Genomic DNA, 14,740 nt, shown 5'->3' on the forward strand with positions numbered 1-14,740 from the left:
AGCCAGTGCCCAGTCCAGGCCATCGGCCTTCCCTAGCTGAATTCCCGCCTGAGCTAGAGCAGAGCTTTAGAAAAACAGCCCAGGCGGACTTAAATATTCCCAGTGATGGTGACTCTCCCACCACGGTCTTCCCTGCTGTCAAACATCTGCACCCTAGTTCTAGTCTGAATGGGCCTCGCATCAACCCTCCTCAAAGCTCTGGTCCCAATGCAGGTACCAACAGACTGTGACCAAGTCACCCTTAACCCTCTCTGGTTAGCCACCCAGACTGAGCTCCTCACGTCCTGTCTGGGCCCCCCGTGTGCCGTGGGGCGCTGGCTGGCTGGCTGGCTGGCTGCCCCTGCGTCTAGCCCTTCTGCTGCATTCAGCCAACTCATCCTGTCAGTAAGTTCCGATTTTGACTCCCCCAACCCCTGCTGCATTTGCCGTACACCTGGATGTCACGTGGCCAGCTCAGGTGGTGTCCAGGTTGGTCGGGGAGGCTCCTGGGGCAGGGACCCCATGACGAGTTGCAAAGAGCCAAGGGTGAGGAGCAGGCAGCAGGCACCCTCCCACCAAGCCTGCTCAAGGCAAGCAAGAGCCCAGGCTACCCCCACCTCTTGGCACACAGGGCAGGGGACACATGGGCCGGACAGCCCCACACACTGGCTGAAGGCTGTGGGGTCCACCCAGTCCCTCCAGCCATAGTCCAGGAGGTCTCTGAATCTGGTGGGACCAGCCAGGCCCATTCTTAGCAGCCACAGCGGTGACTCCCTGCCCTCAGGAGCAAGCCCATGCTGGTGTCAGTACCAGCAGCTGGCTCCAGCGGGGCACAACCCGTACAGGGCACAGCTAACAGCGCCACGAAGCCCGGCCTCGGGTGCAGCGGCCACGAGGAAGCAGCACAGCCGCCCTGCCCCCAACCGCTGTTTCAAAGGGGAGGCACCCCCTGCAGGCGATTACTGGGGAGCGGGGTGCAGCTGGACGATACTCCCGCTTGATCTGAGCAGGCAGGCTACAGTGCCCCCGGGGAGCTGCCAGCTGCCCCCTTGGGGGTCCCCCTCAGCTGCTCCAGCCCTTCTCTGGGCACAGCGTGGCCACCCCCAGCCAATCAGCTGCCACACACAGTGGTTTGAGCTGGATTTATTTCAGGTTCATGCTGCCAGCCTCCCCCAGCAGCACGCATGAGTGTGAAACCAACCAATCAATGCACAACACAACACACAGCGACCCAGCTGCTGCCCCTCTGCTCAGCCCAGGGCGGAGGGCTGGACTAACACCTGGGGGCTGCAGGTGCGGCAGGGCGGGCGCTGACCAACAGGAAGGGGCTGCCTGCAGCAGGCACACGGCTGGGCAGATATGAAGGAGAGTCCTACAGGATCCCAGCTTTGCTTGCAGGCACCACCAGTCTATTCCTGGGCATGCATACACACAGCCCCGCTCAGAGCAGGGCAAGGCCCCCCGACCCAAGGCTCCGACCACTGGCTGCAGGACAGACCCTCCCTGCTGCTGGTGAACGGGCTCAGCAGGCAGGACACGGAGGAATACTCAGTGCCACGGAGGGACTGAAGACAGAGCCCCAGGAAGTGCCACCCCAGCCATCGCCCAAGGGATCTTTCAACCACAGCCACATGCATAGGCCGTGATGCCAGGCCCAGCACTGCAAACTCAAGTCAGGACTGACACCTTGAGCCCAGACCTGCACCCTGGCACCAACAAGCGTAAGCACCCAGCCTGGCCAGCCAGCCCCCATGTGCCCAGCCACACTCCCGCCTGGGGCACGCAGGGCCCACTCAGACACCCGCTGCTCTCAGTGCTTGATGCCACACTGCCCCCTGCAGGCGTGGGCTGGGCCCTGGCCAGCCATCTGGCACATGCTAGTTTTCCCGGGGCTGGGTGCAGAGCAGGTCTCCTCTTCGGGCCCAGGGCAGTGGTACCCTTCTACGGCGACCCGTGCGTCAGGCTGTGCATTCATCTCCTTCTGCCAGAACTGCCATCGAAAGCGGGGCCCGGCCCGGCGTCCAGCGCGGGGCTGCGCTGCACTCATTCTGCTCGCCGGATGAACCAGATCTCATTGCGCCGCTGAGGGACGCTGGGGTTCTCATAGGCAGCCACCATGTAGTTTTCCCGCAGCACGGTGTCTGTGGAGCCCAGCAGCTCCCAGAGAAGGTGGATCTCCCGGAGGATTGTCTCTTCTGTCGTCACCCCATAGAACACCCTGGAACAAAGGGAGCGGCCACAGCCACAGGAGACCAGTCACCTGGCAATCTCCCCCATGCCAGCCCCACCCCCAGCACGCCCCAATCCTCCCACCCTTCTCCTCCTCTCCCTCAGAGACGTTTCCTCCGCCCACACCGTTCAGCTCCTTCCCCCGCTGGGCTCAGAAAACTTTCCTCTCCCCCTCCCGCAGCCTGCAGCAATGGCAGGGGTGGGGCTCACCTGGTCAGGACGCGGAGCGGCTGTCTCTCCACGATGCGGATGTCAGGGTCTGTGGGGAGAGGGGGGTCGGGCTGGAACTCCCCTGGGAGGTAATAGGTAGTGGTGACGTCCCGCAGCAACTCGGTGCCCTCCACGCTCAGGCGGATCTCGTTCACCACAGGCACCGTCATGCCCAGGTAGCGGCCTGCAGGGAGGCAGGCAGAGGCCGGCAGTGAGAGGGCGCCCGAGGGGTGGAGCCAGCCCCCCGCCCCTCACCTTCCAGCACGCACCTGTGGAGTTCTCCTTGCAGATGTAGCGCATGAGTTTCATGAAGCCCATGGAGATGCTCTGTTCGTACATCGGCTCCTCCTTGGTGACGCAGGCCCACTTCCCCGCTGGGTACAGCCGCTCCTCGCACTGAGACAGGCAGGGAGACCAGTCAGTCAGAGCCAAGAACAGGGCAGGAGGCTGCCTGCTGATGACAACACCCCATCACATGGTCACTGCCCACCCCCTACTGCCAGTCACCAGGCGGGGAAAGAAAGCTCCTCTGGGCCGTGGGCCCTGGCCACTAGCGCTGTTGGCAGAAAGAAAGGGGGACACATCCCAGCCGTGTGTGGCCAAATGCAAGCAACGGGGTGGCACACCCAGGAGCATGGGCCTTAAAACTGAGGAGTCCCACTGCTGGAGGACATGGGGCTTGTAAGGGGTCAGGCTGCGGGGTAATCCAGAGTCCTCTGGGTTGTAAACGTTACTCCAGGGACAGGCTGATCTGAGCCACGCAGGCAGAATCCCCTCCAGCGTGACGCTGCCTGCCGTGGACCGGAGTCTTGGGCTCACACAGCTCACAGGTCTCTACTCTGTCTTATGGTGCCCTGCAGGACGCTGACAAAGGGCACTAGTACAGCCCAGTCAATGCCAACACAGCTGGGTAGCTGGCAGGTCTCACCTGCGCTGCAGCCTGGCTACAAACCTAGCCCAGGTGACTGGTGCTTTATCCCCAGGGAAGGACGCGACCGCTCCAGCCTGCTGCTCCTGCCAGTGGCCACAGTTGCTCCCTGGCAGCCCGGATTCTGGTGAGTGAAAGACTATTCCCCACCCTTCTCAGGGAGCTGGGACAGCCTGACCGTCACCCCAAGCTGGGTGCACCAAGACCCGGGCAGATGCCATGACTGTGCTACAGGATCTGCAGCAGGCATGGTACCATCTTTCGATGCCCTGGCCCTGATGCCGGGCTCAGCATCACAGCAACAGCACAAGGCCACTGGCCAAGCCCAGCCTCTGCCTGGTGCGGAGGCAGCCCTGGGCAGCCGAGGGCGCCTTGGCAACCCCAGCCCGGGACAGTGGTGTGACAGAAATGCTGCTGTATGTAATGAGAAGAGGACTCCTGCAGGGACTGCTCTGTATTAACCAATAACCCTCATCTGGTCCGACGGCATGGACATGAGAGATGGGGAGTTGCTGAGAACTACGAACGCATTGATCTAACCTGGACTGGGTTAGGGGATGTTCACTAGACCCCAATGCTTGAATTCAGCGGAAGGCAAGGCAATGGCTTCCCAGCTCACAATGCCAAGGCACACACTGGAAAGCCAATGGGGCAGCTGGCAGCTTCACAGATCCTGGGTCTCGTCTCCAAGGTGCTGCAAACCTTGTCTTGCCAGGCTGGGAACGCGCACCCCAGAGGAGAGTGAAGAGGAGAACCCCTCGTGGAGGGGAGGCTGTGGCGAGCTGGTGCCTCGCAGGGCTGGGAAGAACTAGTGCCGCAGGCCACATGCTTCAATGTTTCCGATCAGTTTGCTCTGAAGTGCTTTCGTTCTACATAGCAGTGCTCTGCTTCCGGGGAGCTGCTGCTTGCTAGTTCCCACTGGCCTTGCCCGGAGGGAAGGACCTGCAGGACCCAGCCAAGTCAGACCTCCTAAGGTGAGCACCGTTGATTCAGTGCTGGGTGTCAGTGCCATCTGTGAGAGAGAAACCAACGTTTCCCCGACCAGAGGGCAGGTGGCCGGCTGACACCTGGAGGGGTGTGTGGGAGAGGTGCAGCTAGCCTGAGGACTGTGACAAGCTGCCCACCCTGTGCCAGAACCAGTGGTACCCCCTTCCTGGCTCAGAAACAGATGCTAGCTGCAGCAGGTCAGGAGCGCAGAGAGCTACAGGAGTCAGATGGACCTTCCAGAACAGGACCCAAGCAGAGCAGATCCTGGTCAAGGGTAAAACCCAAGATGAACCAAAGAGCTTTGGAGTGGTCAAAGAACAGACCAAGGGAGGGAGGCACGCAGAGGCTGCTGGGGAGCAGAGTGAACCCCAGTGTGCAGAGGGGGTGTCATGGATAAGGCAGGCCCACTACGCTCGAGGTAAGGAGATCTGCACACAGACACTCACTGGGTGATGGCCCTTTTCCCTGGGTAGGCTCCAGTCCTGCTGTGGGGAACAAACCCTACTGGTCACAGCCCCCCAAGGAAGGCTGGCAGGTACCCTGGGCCTAGACTAAGTGTGGGAGAACGGCAGGATTCCACCTGGCACGAGGAGGCAGTGCAGTGTCTGTCAGCTGTGTGGGGCACTCGGCAATCAGCAAGGGCTCGACGGTGCAGCTGGCCTGGAACGGGGACATCAGATGAGGACAAGAGAGAAGTCTGGCTCCAGCATCAGCTGCTGGATCTCACTGTGCCTGCTGGAATGGGGAGCACTCTAGGCCACGTGCTTCGGCCTCAGCATTGGGCACCACCGCCCTAGAGATCCCAGTGCTGCTCATGATGGGCACTGCGCCACTTTGGTGAGCAACGTCTGCCAGTTGATGGGGCATGACCATTGGCACCGCCCTTGGTTGACTCAGACAGACTTTAATGCTACTTACACTGGGCACAGAATCACCTTGGCTCTTGGATCTCCAGACTTAACAGGGCCAGGCCCATGGCCCCTGACTCAGTCAGGCTATAGGGGTTCTGGGCTCACAGTGCCACTTATGGCAACGGAACCCTTGAAAGGGTTAACTCTTTCAAAATGATCCCTCCACTGGGTTCCCATGGGCCTATGGGCAGGGGCACTGAGGCAGAGCTACTGGAAGAGGGGGCCTTGCGCTGTTCAGAGGTAAAGGCCTGGAGTCAGCCAACTCTAGGTGGCACAGGTGAGCGAGGATCATCTGATTCCCCGAAAAGAGCAGGGGGAAGAGAGAATCCAGATGGCAAGCTTGGGCGGGTGGCTCATAGAAGAACCCTTCCAGCTGGGGTTTTCTGTTGGGAAGGAGGCAAAGTAGGCAGACCAGGCCTGGTGTCTTCTCCAGCAGCAGACAGTGCCCAGGGCGGAGGCGCTGTGCCTAGCGTAAGGCTAGGGTGGAAGACTTGTTTCCTTGTCAATGTCATGTCACTAGTCTAGACCTCACTGAAGGGGTATTATTGGATAGAAAAGCCTGCAGTTTATTTAAGAAGCCCCTTGAAGGGGGTAACTGAGGCAGGCCACCGAAGAGTGACCTCAGGCACGTGAGGGTGCTCGGGAGGACACTGAAGCAGTCAGCAGTGCTGGGGCCTCTGCAGACCCAGATGTACAGGGTCCTCAGTGCCCCTTGGGTCGAACACACGGCCACTCTAACTAGGGGTTCTCCAAGGTGTCGGAACCCTGGCACTGACTTGTCGACCCCAGCAAATCTGGGGACCTTGGTGCACATTTGCTAGGCATGGAGCCGCTGTGGCTAGGGGCTCCACACGTGCTGCTAGACTTACACAAACTATACCCTAGTTAACTGGGCATAAAAAGCCGCCCTGATCAGCAGGGGCTTAGGCAGCCTTCCCACCTCTGCAGGGCTGGGAAAGCTGACGGGCCCCAAACCAGGCCAGCCCAACAGGCAGAACGGGACACCGGCAGGGAAGCACCAAGGACAGAGCACGATCCCAGCCTGCTGCGCCCTCAGCAGTCCAAAGGGGCCACTGCTCCCCTTCCAGAGCCCTGCCCTGGTGGGAGGGAGGGCAGGCTGGCTGGCCCGAAGGCCAGGGCTCTCCGCGGGAGTCAGGAAGCTAGCAAGCAACCCACACAGAAAAGCCCCCAGAAACTACACTGACTGCTGGAGACTACACAGCACCCTCCTGAGTGGGGCAGAGGGGAGGAGCCGGAAAGAGAAGCCCAGGCAGGCATGGAGGCAATGCTGGAGGTTAGCAGGTTGCTGGAAGGGTCTCTGATGACGAGGGGAGCAGAGTGAGCACCTAATGAGGCTAGAACAGGGCTGGGTGGCTTGCCCAACACTCCCCGTACAATGATAGTGAATGATAAGAGGATGGGGGGAGGAGGAGGGTGGTCCTGCCTTCTTTGGGCAGGAACAACAGGAATGAAGTGACCCTGGACATGTGCCAGGCGGCAGGGGCTAGGGCATGGAAAGGAAGAGAATTCCTGCAGCCATGCTCAGGGGACTCAGGCCAGCGGGACACCAGGCTCCGCAGGACTGGAGAGACACTACCCGGAGCTCTGGTGGGTCAGCAGGACACACGGCAGGAGCGTGTGAACCCCACACCCCTCCCATAGACCAGAGAGGGGCAGGAAGAGGCAGAAGCTAAAACGTCAGGTGACCCAATGGGCCAGAAGCAAGGGAACGAATGCCAAGGTGCCCTTACCTGAGCTGGGCTCCTCCAGTCCTGCCCCAGCAGCCTAGGTGACAGGAAGATGTTACCCTGTTCGCAGCATCTCCCTCCCCCTCTTCCTGTCTGTTCGTACACTCTGCTAGGTCTTGGCTTCCGTTAGACCTGGAGCTCTGCGGAGCAGGAACCGTTTCTCACTCTGTGACCGGGCATCATTAGGGTACAAGACGGGCAGGGCTACATGACAAACTTGCAGGGTGTCTGTGAAGACAGCTCTCCCGTCGCCATGGTAACTCCAGCTCTGCGAGGGGCGGGAGCTGTCCACACCAGCGCTTAGGTGGGGATAGCTGCGTCGCTCAGGGGTGAGAGCCCCCAGTGCAGCGAGGCAAGCTTGGATTGAAGCAAAGCACCGGTGGGGCATTATGGATCCTGAGGGCCATGCGCTGGAGATGAGGGGTAGCAGCAGGAGGGCCCAGGACCAGGGCAGGGACAGGATCTGGGCTGTGGTTGTTTGCAAGACCAGGGACCCCAGCGTGCTGTGTGTAGGGAAAGGGCTCTGTGCACTGTACAGAGACACAGGGCCAGCAGGGGACTCCACCCCCACACACTTCCACAGGAAACAGGCTGTGGGTGTGAAATCTGCCCATGCCCAGAGGAAGAGTCCTCACCTTCTCATGCTGCAGCAGGGTGACGTAGGGCACCGGCTCACGCACCTGGCTGTGCTGTGTCATCTGCATGATGGGACCCGCCATTTCTGCAAAACCAAACAGACAGGAGAAAAGGGGCCTGCACGGCGAGCACAGCGCGGGATGGGGAAGGGAGAAATGCACAATTCAGAGCAACAGGGACCCCGCAGCCCGAATACCAAGTCCTGGGAAGTGCGTCAATGCTGCACCCTGGCGGCGACTGGACACACCCCCAGCCCAGGAAACAAGCTGGCCTGTTCCCTTAGCAGCTGCAGCTTGCTCGCCCCCGGTACCGTTCGGGGGTAACCCTGAGGATGGATCCAGGTGCTTCTGAAAAACACACCTGCTCAGAGGCGCTTGCTAGGGCTCCCCCGGCCCCGAGAAGGGCCTACACGGAGGAATGACTATCGCCGACATACAGGACTAGCCTGCTGCATGCTCACCATCACCTCAGGCAGCTGCTCCTGGGGCCTGGCCCACCCCCAGTCTGTTTAGACTGGCAGCCCTTTGGGGAAGGAATCCTGGCTCCAGGTCTGCCCGCAGAGCACCTAGCAGTCAGCACAATCTGCCACTGTAATGCAAGACGTGGGCCAGCAGGGCCACGCTACAGCTGCTCTGCGTAGCTCAGCTGTAGCCAGCCACAGCAGTAGCAGATGCTCCCCTCTCCGGTGCTAGGAAGGCCACGGCCACGTTCCATGGCCCAGAAGCACGTTTCGGATCAAGAGTCCGACAGCTGGCTTTGCCTTTATTCTAAGGTCCTAGAAAGGCTGTTTACGCTGCTGTACTAAACAGAGCTCAACCGCCAGGGCCAGAGGGTGCACACTCAGCAAGCGGAGAGTTACCTGGCGGGAAGGAAGGTTGATAAAGCACAGGTGGGCAGGGTGCATTCCCATTCTATTGGCCCTGCCATCCCCTCCGTACGTGAGCCACAGTCATCGGCCCCTCTCAATTGGGCACCAAGCGTCTGTTTGCTGAGGGGTTACTGGACAGGCTCCGTCACTTATTTCTGAATCATACCTTTGCGGGGCTCTCGCTGGGGGAGAGATGCTGCACGCTCAGCTCTGACTTGCCCTCAGGGCATGTCTACTCTACAAAATTAAGTCGACCTAACCTACATGGGCAGAGAGCCACCACAGTAATTACAGTGCTCATGCGTGTCCACACCTCGCTCCTGGTGTCAGTGGTGTACGTCCTCACCAGGAGCACTTGCAGCGATTGTACTGTCAGTGTGGGGCATTGTGGGATGGCTCCTGAAAGCCAGCAACTGTCAACGTAACCAACGCAGAGTCAGGTCAAGGGTCAGAAGCAAAAGTGTAGGGGCAGGACCAGAGATGGCACAAGCATCAGGAACGGAGCTAGAGTAAGGCAGGAACTGGGACCGGGCAAGGGACCGAGGCAGGAACCTGGACCAGGACGGATGCCAATCGCAAGAGACAGGCAAGGAACGGGATCCGCTGCACCACCAAGAGGGAGTTTACACAGTTGCTTGGACCCCACTCCTTACCTGTCTCCTTCAATCTGCGTCCAGCCCTGTTCCTGCTCTGCTCCCAGGTCCTGCCTTAGTGCTGCTCTGTGCCTGACCCATGCCTCTTCTCTGGGTCCTGCCCCTCCACCTTCACTCCTGACCACCGGCTCCAGCTCTGACCAGATTCCAATGCTGGACTCCTGCTCTGACCATTTGCCAAGACCACCTACATCCCGCTTCATAAGAGTTGCTTGGACAACCCAACCTGGGTCACTTCCTGGCTGAAATAATGGGTGCAAGCCAAATGGGCAACCCAGGCCTTGGCCTCCCGATAGGACTTCCTGGGGGGCCTGACCTGCGAAGATTAGTGAGGTGCTGCTTCATCTGTCTCCCTTGGTGGTGATAAGGGAGTATCCGAGACTTCAGGCCCCCAGAGCCCCAGGTTCTAGACCCGCTGAAACCAGGGACCGGACTCAGCTCCTTGCACGCATGCTCAGTCTCTCGGGCCATAGAAACCCTGTCAGCATTGTTAAGCCCTATAAAGGAACTGCTAGTTTCATATTTTCTGGGCCACTGGGCTTGGAACACTGTCCTTGGAGGGTCAGCTCCTCCTAGGGAAGCAGCCAGGAATGGGCCACACAGAATTGCTGGTGGAGAAGGCTCCACCTCTGCCAAGGCTTCCCTTTGAGGCACTAAATGTGTTGGAATTTCTAATTGTGGGGGTGGGGAAGGAACTCAGCCTTGCTCTCACCTTGAGGAAGGGTCACTTGGTGGGTGCTGGCCACTGTTTCCCAATGAGAGAACAGCCTGTTCTGTTCTTCCCCATCCATTGGCTCCTCATCTTCATCAAGGGACTCATCGTCCAACCCATTGAGGTCCTCCAGGGTAATGCGAGCCATGCCAACACCACAGTTCCTGCTGCAGGGGGAGAAAAGAAAAGAAGCAGTGTTTAGTGCAAACCTGAGAGCAAGGGGGCACAGCTGGTGCCCACCGCATGGAAAGGGGCAGCAGTGTGTGCTCTAGAAGTGAGGGAGTTGCAGGTTTGGAGAGGTACACACCAATACAAACAATTCTGGGGTGAAGAGAGGGGGCAGGGCCTGGCAGAGGTTCTCCTCCCTACGCCCTCCATTCAGCCCCCGAAGAAGAGTCACCTGAGAAGCTGAGGACCAGATAGGAGAGTCAGCAGAGACTGGTGTGGCTCAGGTGGGGGAGTAGAAATGGTGCAGGCAGTGCCAGTGACTTCCTGGCTGGTAGGGACTCCAGGAGGATGGTGAACTAAGGTCACCATATTGACACAGCCCTTGGGATTATTAAGAGTCCCGGAGCTGTGATCAGAACCCAGAAGTCCTGAGTTTATATCTGCTGAGATACTTGTACAGTAAACACTCGTTAGCAGCAATTTATTGGTGCGCTTTTGCTATGTTGCTCCTAAGCAGCTGGTGCTGTTATGGGGGGTGTCGCCTGACCAAAGGCGACCTGCTTTTTCTGATACGTACAACAGCTACAGTACACACTAACAATTACTGCTGCTACAGTATTACTGTAGTATGCCGCCTGTACGTTTTAAACACATGCTCAGTTCTCCATGGTGCCTTAAATATTGTACCAAGAAAGCAATATGGAGTTAATGTTATAAAAGCATCAAGTTTTATTTTTGTTTTAAGATCAAATAACAGCCTTTTGGTCTTGTAAACATTTTTTGTACTCGCCCTTAACTGTAATACTTTGTACACGTTGTAAGTCACTGGATAAGGACATCTGCTAAGCAAATTAATAAATAATAACAGTAATACTGTAATAACCTAAAAGTATTATTCCACATCAGAGTGTTTTCTATTCATACAGAGAGTATCAATCTGTACGTTAATTAAGCATGGACAAACTCACTCATTTCAGGTGAAAGAACATGGAGAAGAAGCCGAGCAAATTAAACAAACCCGGTTTTGTTTGGAAGATGGGACTCAACGTCCCATAGACCCTGTCACCAAGTCCCGCTACCTGGGAAAAGCGCCAGAGTGCATGCAAAGCCTTGAACAGCTCGGAGTCTGTCAGACGTGGAACTTCATCAAAATCGTCCTCACTCTCTTGATTATCCTCTGAATTATGTTTCATCAAAACAAACTCGTTTCTCTGGCCTTGCAGCCGCTGCAGTGCGCAGTAATTCCTCATTGGGTAGCTCTCTGAATGTGAGCAAATCCTCATCCCCAGCAGCTACTAAGAGCTACCTCTTTTTCCACGTTGACTGGAAGTGGAACATCGTTCAGGGGGGTCGCCAAAGTCTTCAATAGACTCATCTCGCACACCTTCCACTGGCACAACAAATTTGCCTTTCCTGTAACAATTGGAAATTGTTAGTCAGCTTTACATCTTGCCAGGCTTCAGCAACAAGATGAATACAATCTAGCACATTTACAGTTTTCAGGCCTGTCTGAACATCTGCGCTGGGGTCCACATCAGGAGCAACAATAATCCAGTTTGCGATTTTTGATTGGTAATGTCCCTTCATGTTCTTAATCGCACTGTGAGCCATAGGTTGCATCAAAAAGGTAGTCTTAGGGAGTAAGAATTTGAGCTGAATGTTAGTGAGAACCATTCCTTGGGGTTGTGCAGAGCAGTTATCGAGGAAAAGGCACATTTTACAGCTCTGCAAGCAAAGCTGATAATCCCACTTTTTCAACCAGTTGATGAAAATGTCACCTGTCATCCAGGATTCGCTGAACTGACATAATTGAAGGGAAGTTTACTGAAATCCTTCAGAAGCATCTGGGTCATTTTGACTTTCCGATCACGAACAGCAGGCGTTTGTCACTCCCATCCATGTTGGCACAGACGAGCACAGTTATCCTTTAAAGCTTTCCCTCCTCCTAGCTTTTCATTTTTTTCCTACATGTTGTCCTCTGTCACAGAGCCCTTTCAAATAAAGTCCTGTTTAGTCAGCATTGTAGATGTCAGCTGGGAAAACGTGAAGAAATTTTTCACACTGCCAATGCTGGTTTGTCCGGTGTTTTTCGCCATGCTCTTTTTTGTAAGCAACATTGAAGGATTTCTTCCATCTGGTAAACAGACCGTCACTTGCCTTAAAATCATTCACTCCAAGTGAAGCAGCAAGCTGAAGGGGTTTTTCCTCGATTTCAGGTCCAGCTAGTTATACTCCCTGCGCCATATAAAGGGAAGCTAGTCGACACCAGAGGCTTTTCCTTCATGCCCACGCTTACATCAGCTATTTGATTGTCCGTCTTCATATTTAGCCAAAAGCTTATCCTTCTGCTTCCACATTCTGCATACAAGCAACCTGTGCAACTCCCACTTGACTGCAACTTGGCTTTGAGTAGCCCCCACAGCTTGGCAGTTGTGGATAACCTGTCCTTTTTCTTTCAGTGAGAAATGGCTTGGCATTTTGTCTGTTTTTGCCACAAAAAACTGATGCAAGCAAGCAGAGGATGACACGTCACAATCTCATAAACGTTGCTCCATTGCAGTGGCTCTCAAACTTTTGTACTGGTGACCCCTTTCGCATAGCAAGCCCCTGAGTGCGACCCCCCCCTTAGAAATTAAAAAAAACACTTTTTTACTATATTTTAACACCATTATAAATGCTGGAGGCAAAGCGGGGTTTGGGGCGGAGGCTGACAACTCCCACCCTCCCATGCAATAACCTCCCGACCCCCTGACGGGTCCCGACCCCCACTTTGAGAACCCCCGCTCTAATGCGGCAGCTGTTACCGCGTGGACCATTCACAGTCGGGAACGCGTTCCCAGGCGGAACGTCGCTCGCCAGCGGCGGGCGCTCTTGCAAGGTGTTGCGGCCAACAGGCATCTACTGCCTCTCCGGCACAGACGCATCCGAGCAGTTCACAAACATTAGGTTTACCTTCCCCGCTCTCCTGTGGGGCGGAGGCTGGTGCCCCATTTAACAGATGGGGCGCGGAGGCAGAGCGCGGCGGGCGGAGGCTCTCGGAGTAAGCCTTGACCTCCTGGCTCCCGCTCCCCTCCGCGAGCTGGGACGAGGACTCAGGGCAGCTGATCCCGAAACAAACGGCGACTTATTTAGACATTTGGCCTAATAAACTCACAGCAAGGGGGTTTAAAGGCCGGCCCTTGTCACCGAACAGCCCAAGGCCTCCCGCGCATGTACAGCGCCGAATCACTCCTCGGCAGCAACCAGCCGCGTGAGATGACCCGAGACCGGCCCGGCCCGGGCACGGAACCGCTGGCTCCGGGGAGAGCCTCTGGGCTGCCGCGGCCCCGGGCAGCGACTGGGCGAGCCCAGGACGCTCTGCGGAGCTCAGCCCACAAGGCGTCGGCAGAGGCCCCGGCTCGTTGCCCGGCCCTGCGGGGACTCCGGATTCACGCCTAGGCAGCGCGGGGGGCCGGAACCCAGGAGCCCGGGGCGCTGAGGCCAGGCCAGGCCAGGCCAGGCCCCCGGGGCCGGGCAGGACCCCGCTGGCCGGGGGGAGGGGGCCCGTTACCTGGCACGTCCCGACCCGGAACTTCTCCGGCCTGAGGTCACCGGCCCGGAAATCCGGGGACGATTCCTGCGTCCTGACGTAACTCTCATGACGAGAGGGCGGACGTGTGACGCGGTGCCCCGGAAGCGAAGCGGATACTTCCGGCCCCGCCCACACCTGACGGGATCAGTGCGGGGGCCTCCGTTCCAGAGGGGCGGAGCATGTGGCAGTGGGAGGGGCCATCACCGGGTGGGGGGGAGCGCCATAGCCGAGAGGCGCTCCCCCCATCCTCCTGTCCCGCCCCCATCCTCCTGTCCCGCCCCCCATCCCATTCTCCCGCCCCCATCCCATTGTCCCGCCCCCATCCTCCTGTCCCGCCCCCATCCCATTGTCCCGCCCCCATCCCATTGTCCCGCCCCCATCCTCCTGTCCCGCCCCCCATCCCATTGTCCCGCCCCCATCCTCCTGTCCCGCCCCCATCCCATTGTCCCGCCCCCCATCCCATTGTCCCGCCCCCATCCTCCTGTCCCGCCCCCATCCCATTGTCCCGCCCCCCATCCTCCTGTCCCGCCCCCCATCCCATTGTCCCGCCCCCCATCCCATTGTCCCGCCCCCCATTCTCCTGTCCCGCCCCCCATTCTCCTGTCCCGCCCCCATCCTCCTGTCCCGCCCCCATCCCATTGTCCCGCCCCCATCCTCCTGTCCCGCCCCCCATCCCATTGTCCCGCCCCCATCCTCCTGTCCCGCCCCATCCCATTGTCCCGCCCCCCATCCTCCTGTCCCGCCCCCCATCCCATTCTCCCGCCCCATCCCATTGTCCCGCCCCCCATCCTCCTGTCCCGCCCCCCATCCCATTGTCCCGCCTCCCATCCTCCTGTCCCGCCCCATCCTCCTGTCCTGCCCCCCATCCCATTGTCCCGCCCCCCATCGTCCTGTCCCGCCCCATCCCATTGTCCCGCCCCCCATCCTCCTGTCCCGCCCCCCATCCCATTCTCCCGCCCCCATCCTCCTGTCCCGCCCCCAGCCTCCTGTCCCTCCCCATCCCATTGTCCCGCCCCATCCTCCTGTCCTGCCCCCCATCCCATTGTCCCGCCCCCCATCGTCCTGTCCCGCCCCCATCCTCCTGTCCCGCCCCCCATCCCATTCTCCCGCCCCCATCCCATTCTCCCGCCCCCATCCTCC

At 58.5% G+C, this 14,740-nt stretch overlaps 1 protein-coding gene across 6 annotated transcripts; it reads right to left on the reverse strand.

Annotated features, from left to right (window-relative positions):
• Positions 1-1,106: 1,106 nt before the first annotated feature.
• On the reverse strand, positions 1,107-13,704 carry LOC311517589 (heme-binding protein 1-like). Of its 6 annotated transcripts, XM_084622559.1 has the most exons (8): positions 13,184-13,573; positions 11,109-11,442; positions 9,862-10,028; positions 7,628-7,713; positions 6,996-7,132; positions 2,688-2,872; positions 2,419-2,602; positions 1,107-2,197 (listed from the first exon to the last, which is right to left on the reverse strand). In XM_084622559.1, exons 2-8 carry the CDS (start codon positions 11,129-11,131, stop codon positions 2,023-2,025), a joined length of 957 nt encoding a protein of 318 aa, XP_084478685.1. In that variant the 5' UTR covers positions 11,132-11,442; positions 13,184-13,573; the 3' UTR covers positions 1,107-2,022. The 6 variants fall into 6 exon arrangements, with proteins under 6 accessions (XP_084478685.1, XP_084478684.1, XP_084478683.1 ...); XM_084622558.1 differs by lacking the exons at positions 11,109-11,442; positions 13,184-13,573 and adding an exon at positions 13,580-13,704 and having other exon boundaries at positions 2,688-2,869; XM_084622557.1 differs by lacking the exons at positions 11,109-11,442; positions 13,184-13,573 and adding an exon at positions 13,580-13,704.
• Positions 13,705-14,740: the final 1,036 nt, after the last annotated feature.

This window comes from Lepidochelys olivacea (genome assembly GCF_965140295.1).
Source record: "Lepidochelys olivacea isolate rLepOli2 genome assembly, chromosome: 3".
Lineage (NCBI taxonomy): Eukaryota > Metazoa > Chordata > Testudines > Cheloniidae > Lepidochelys > Lepidochelys olivacea.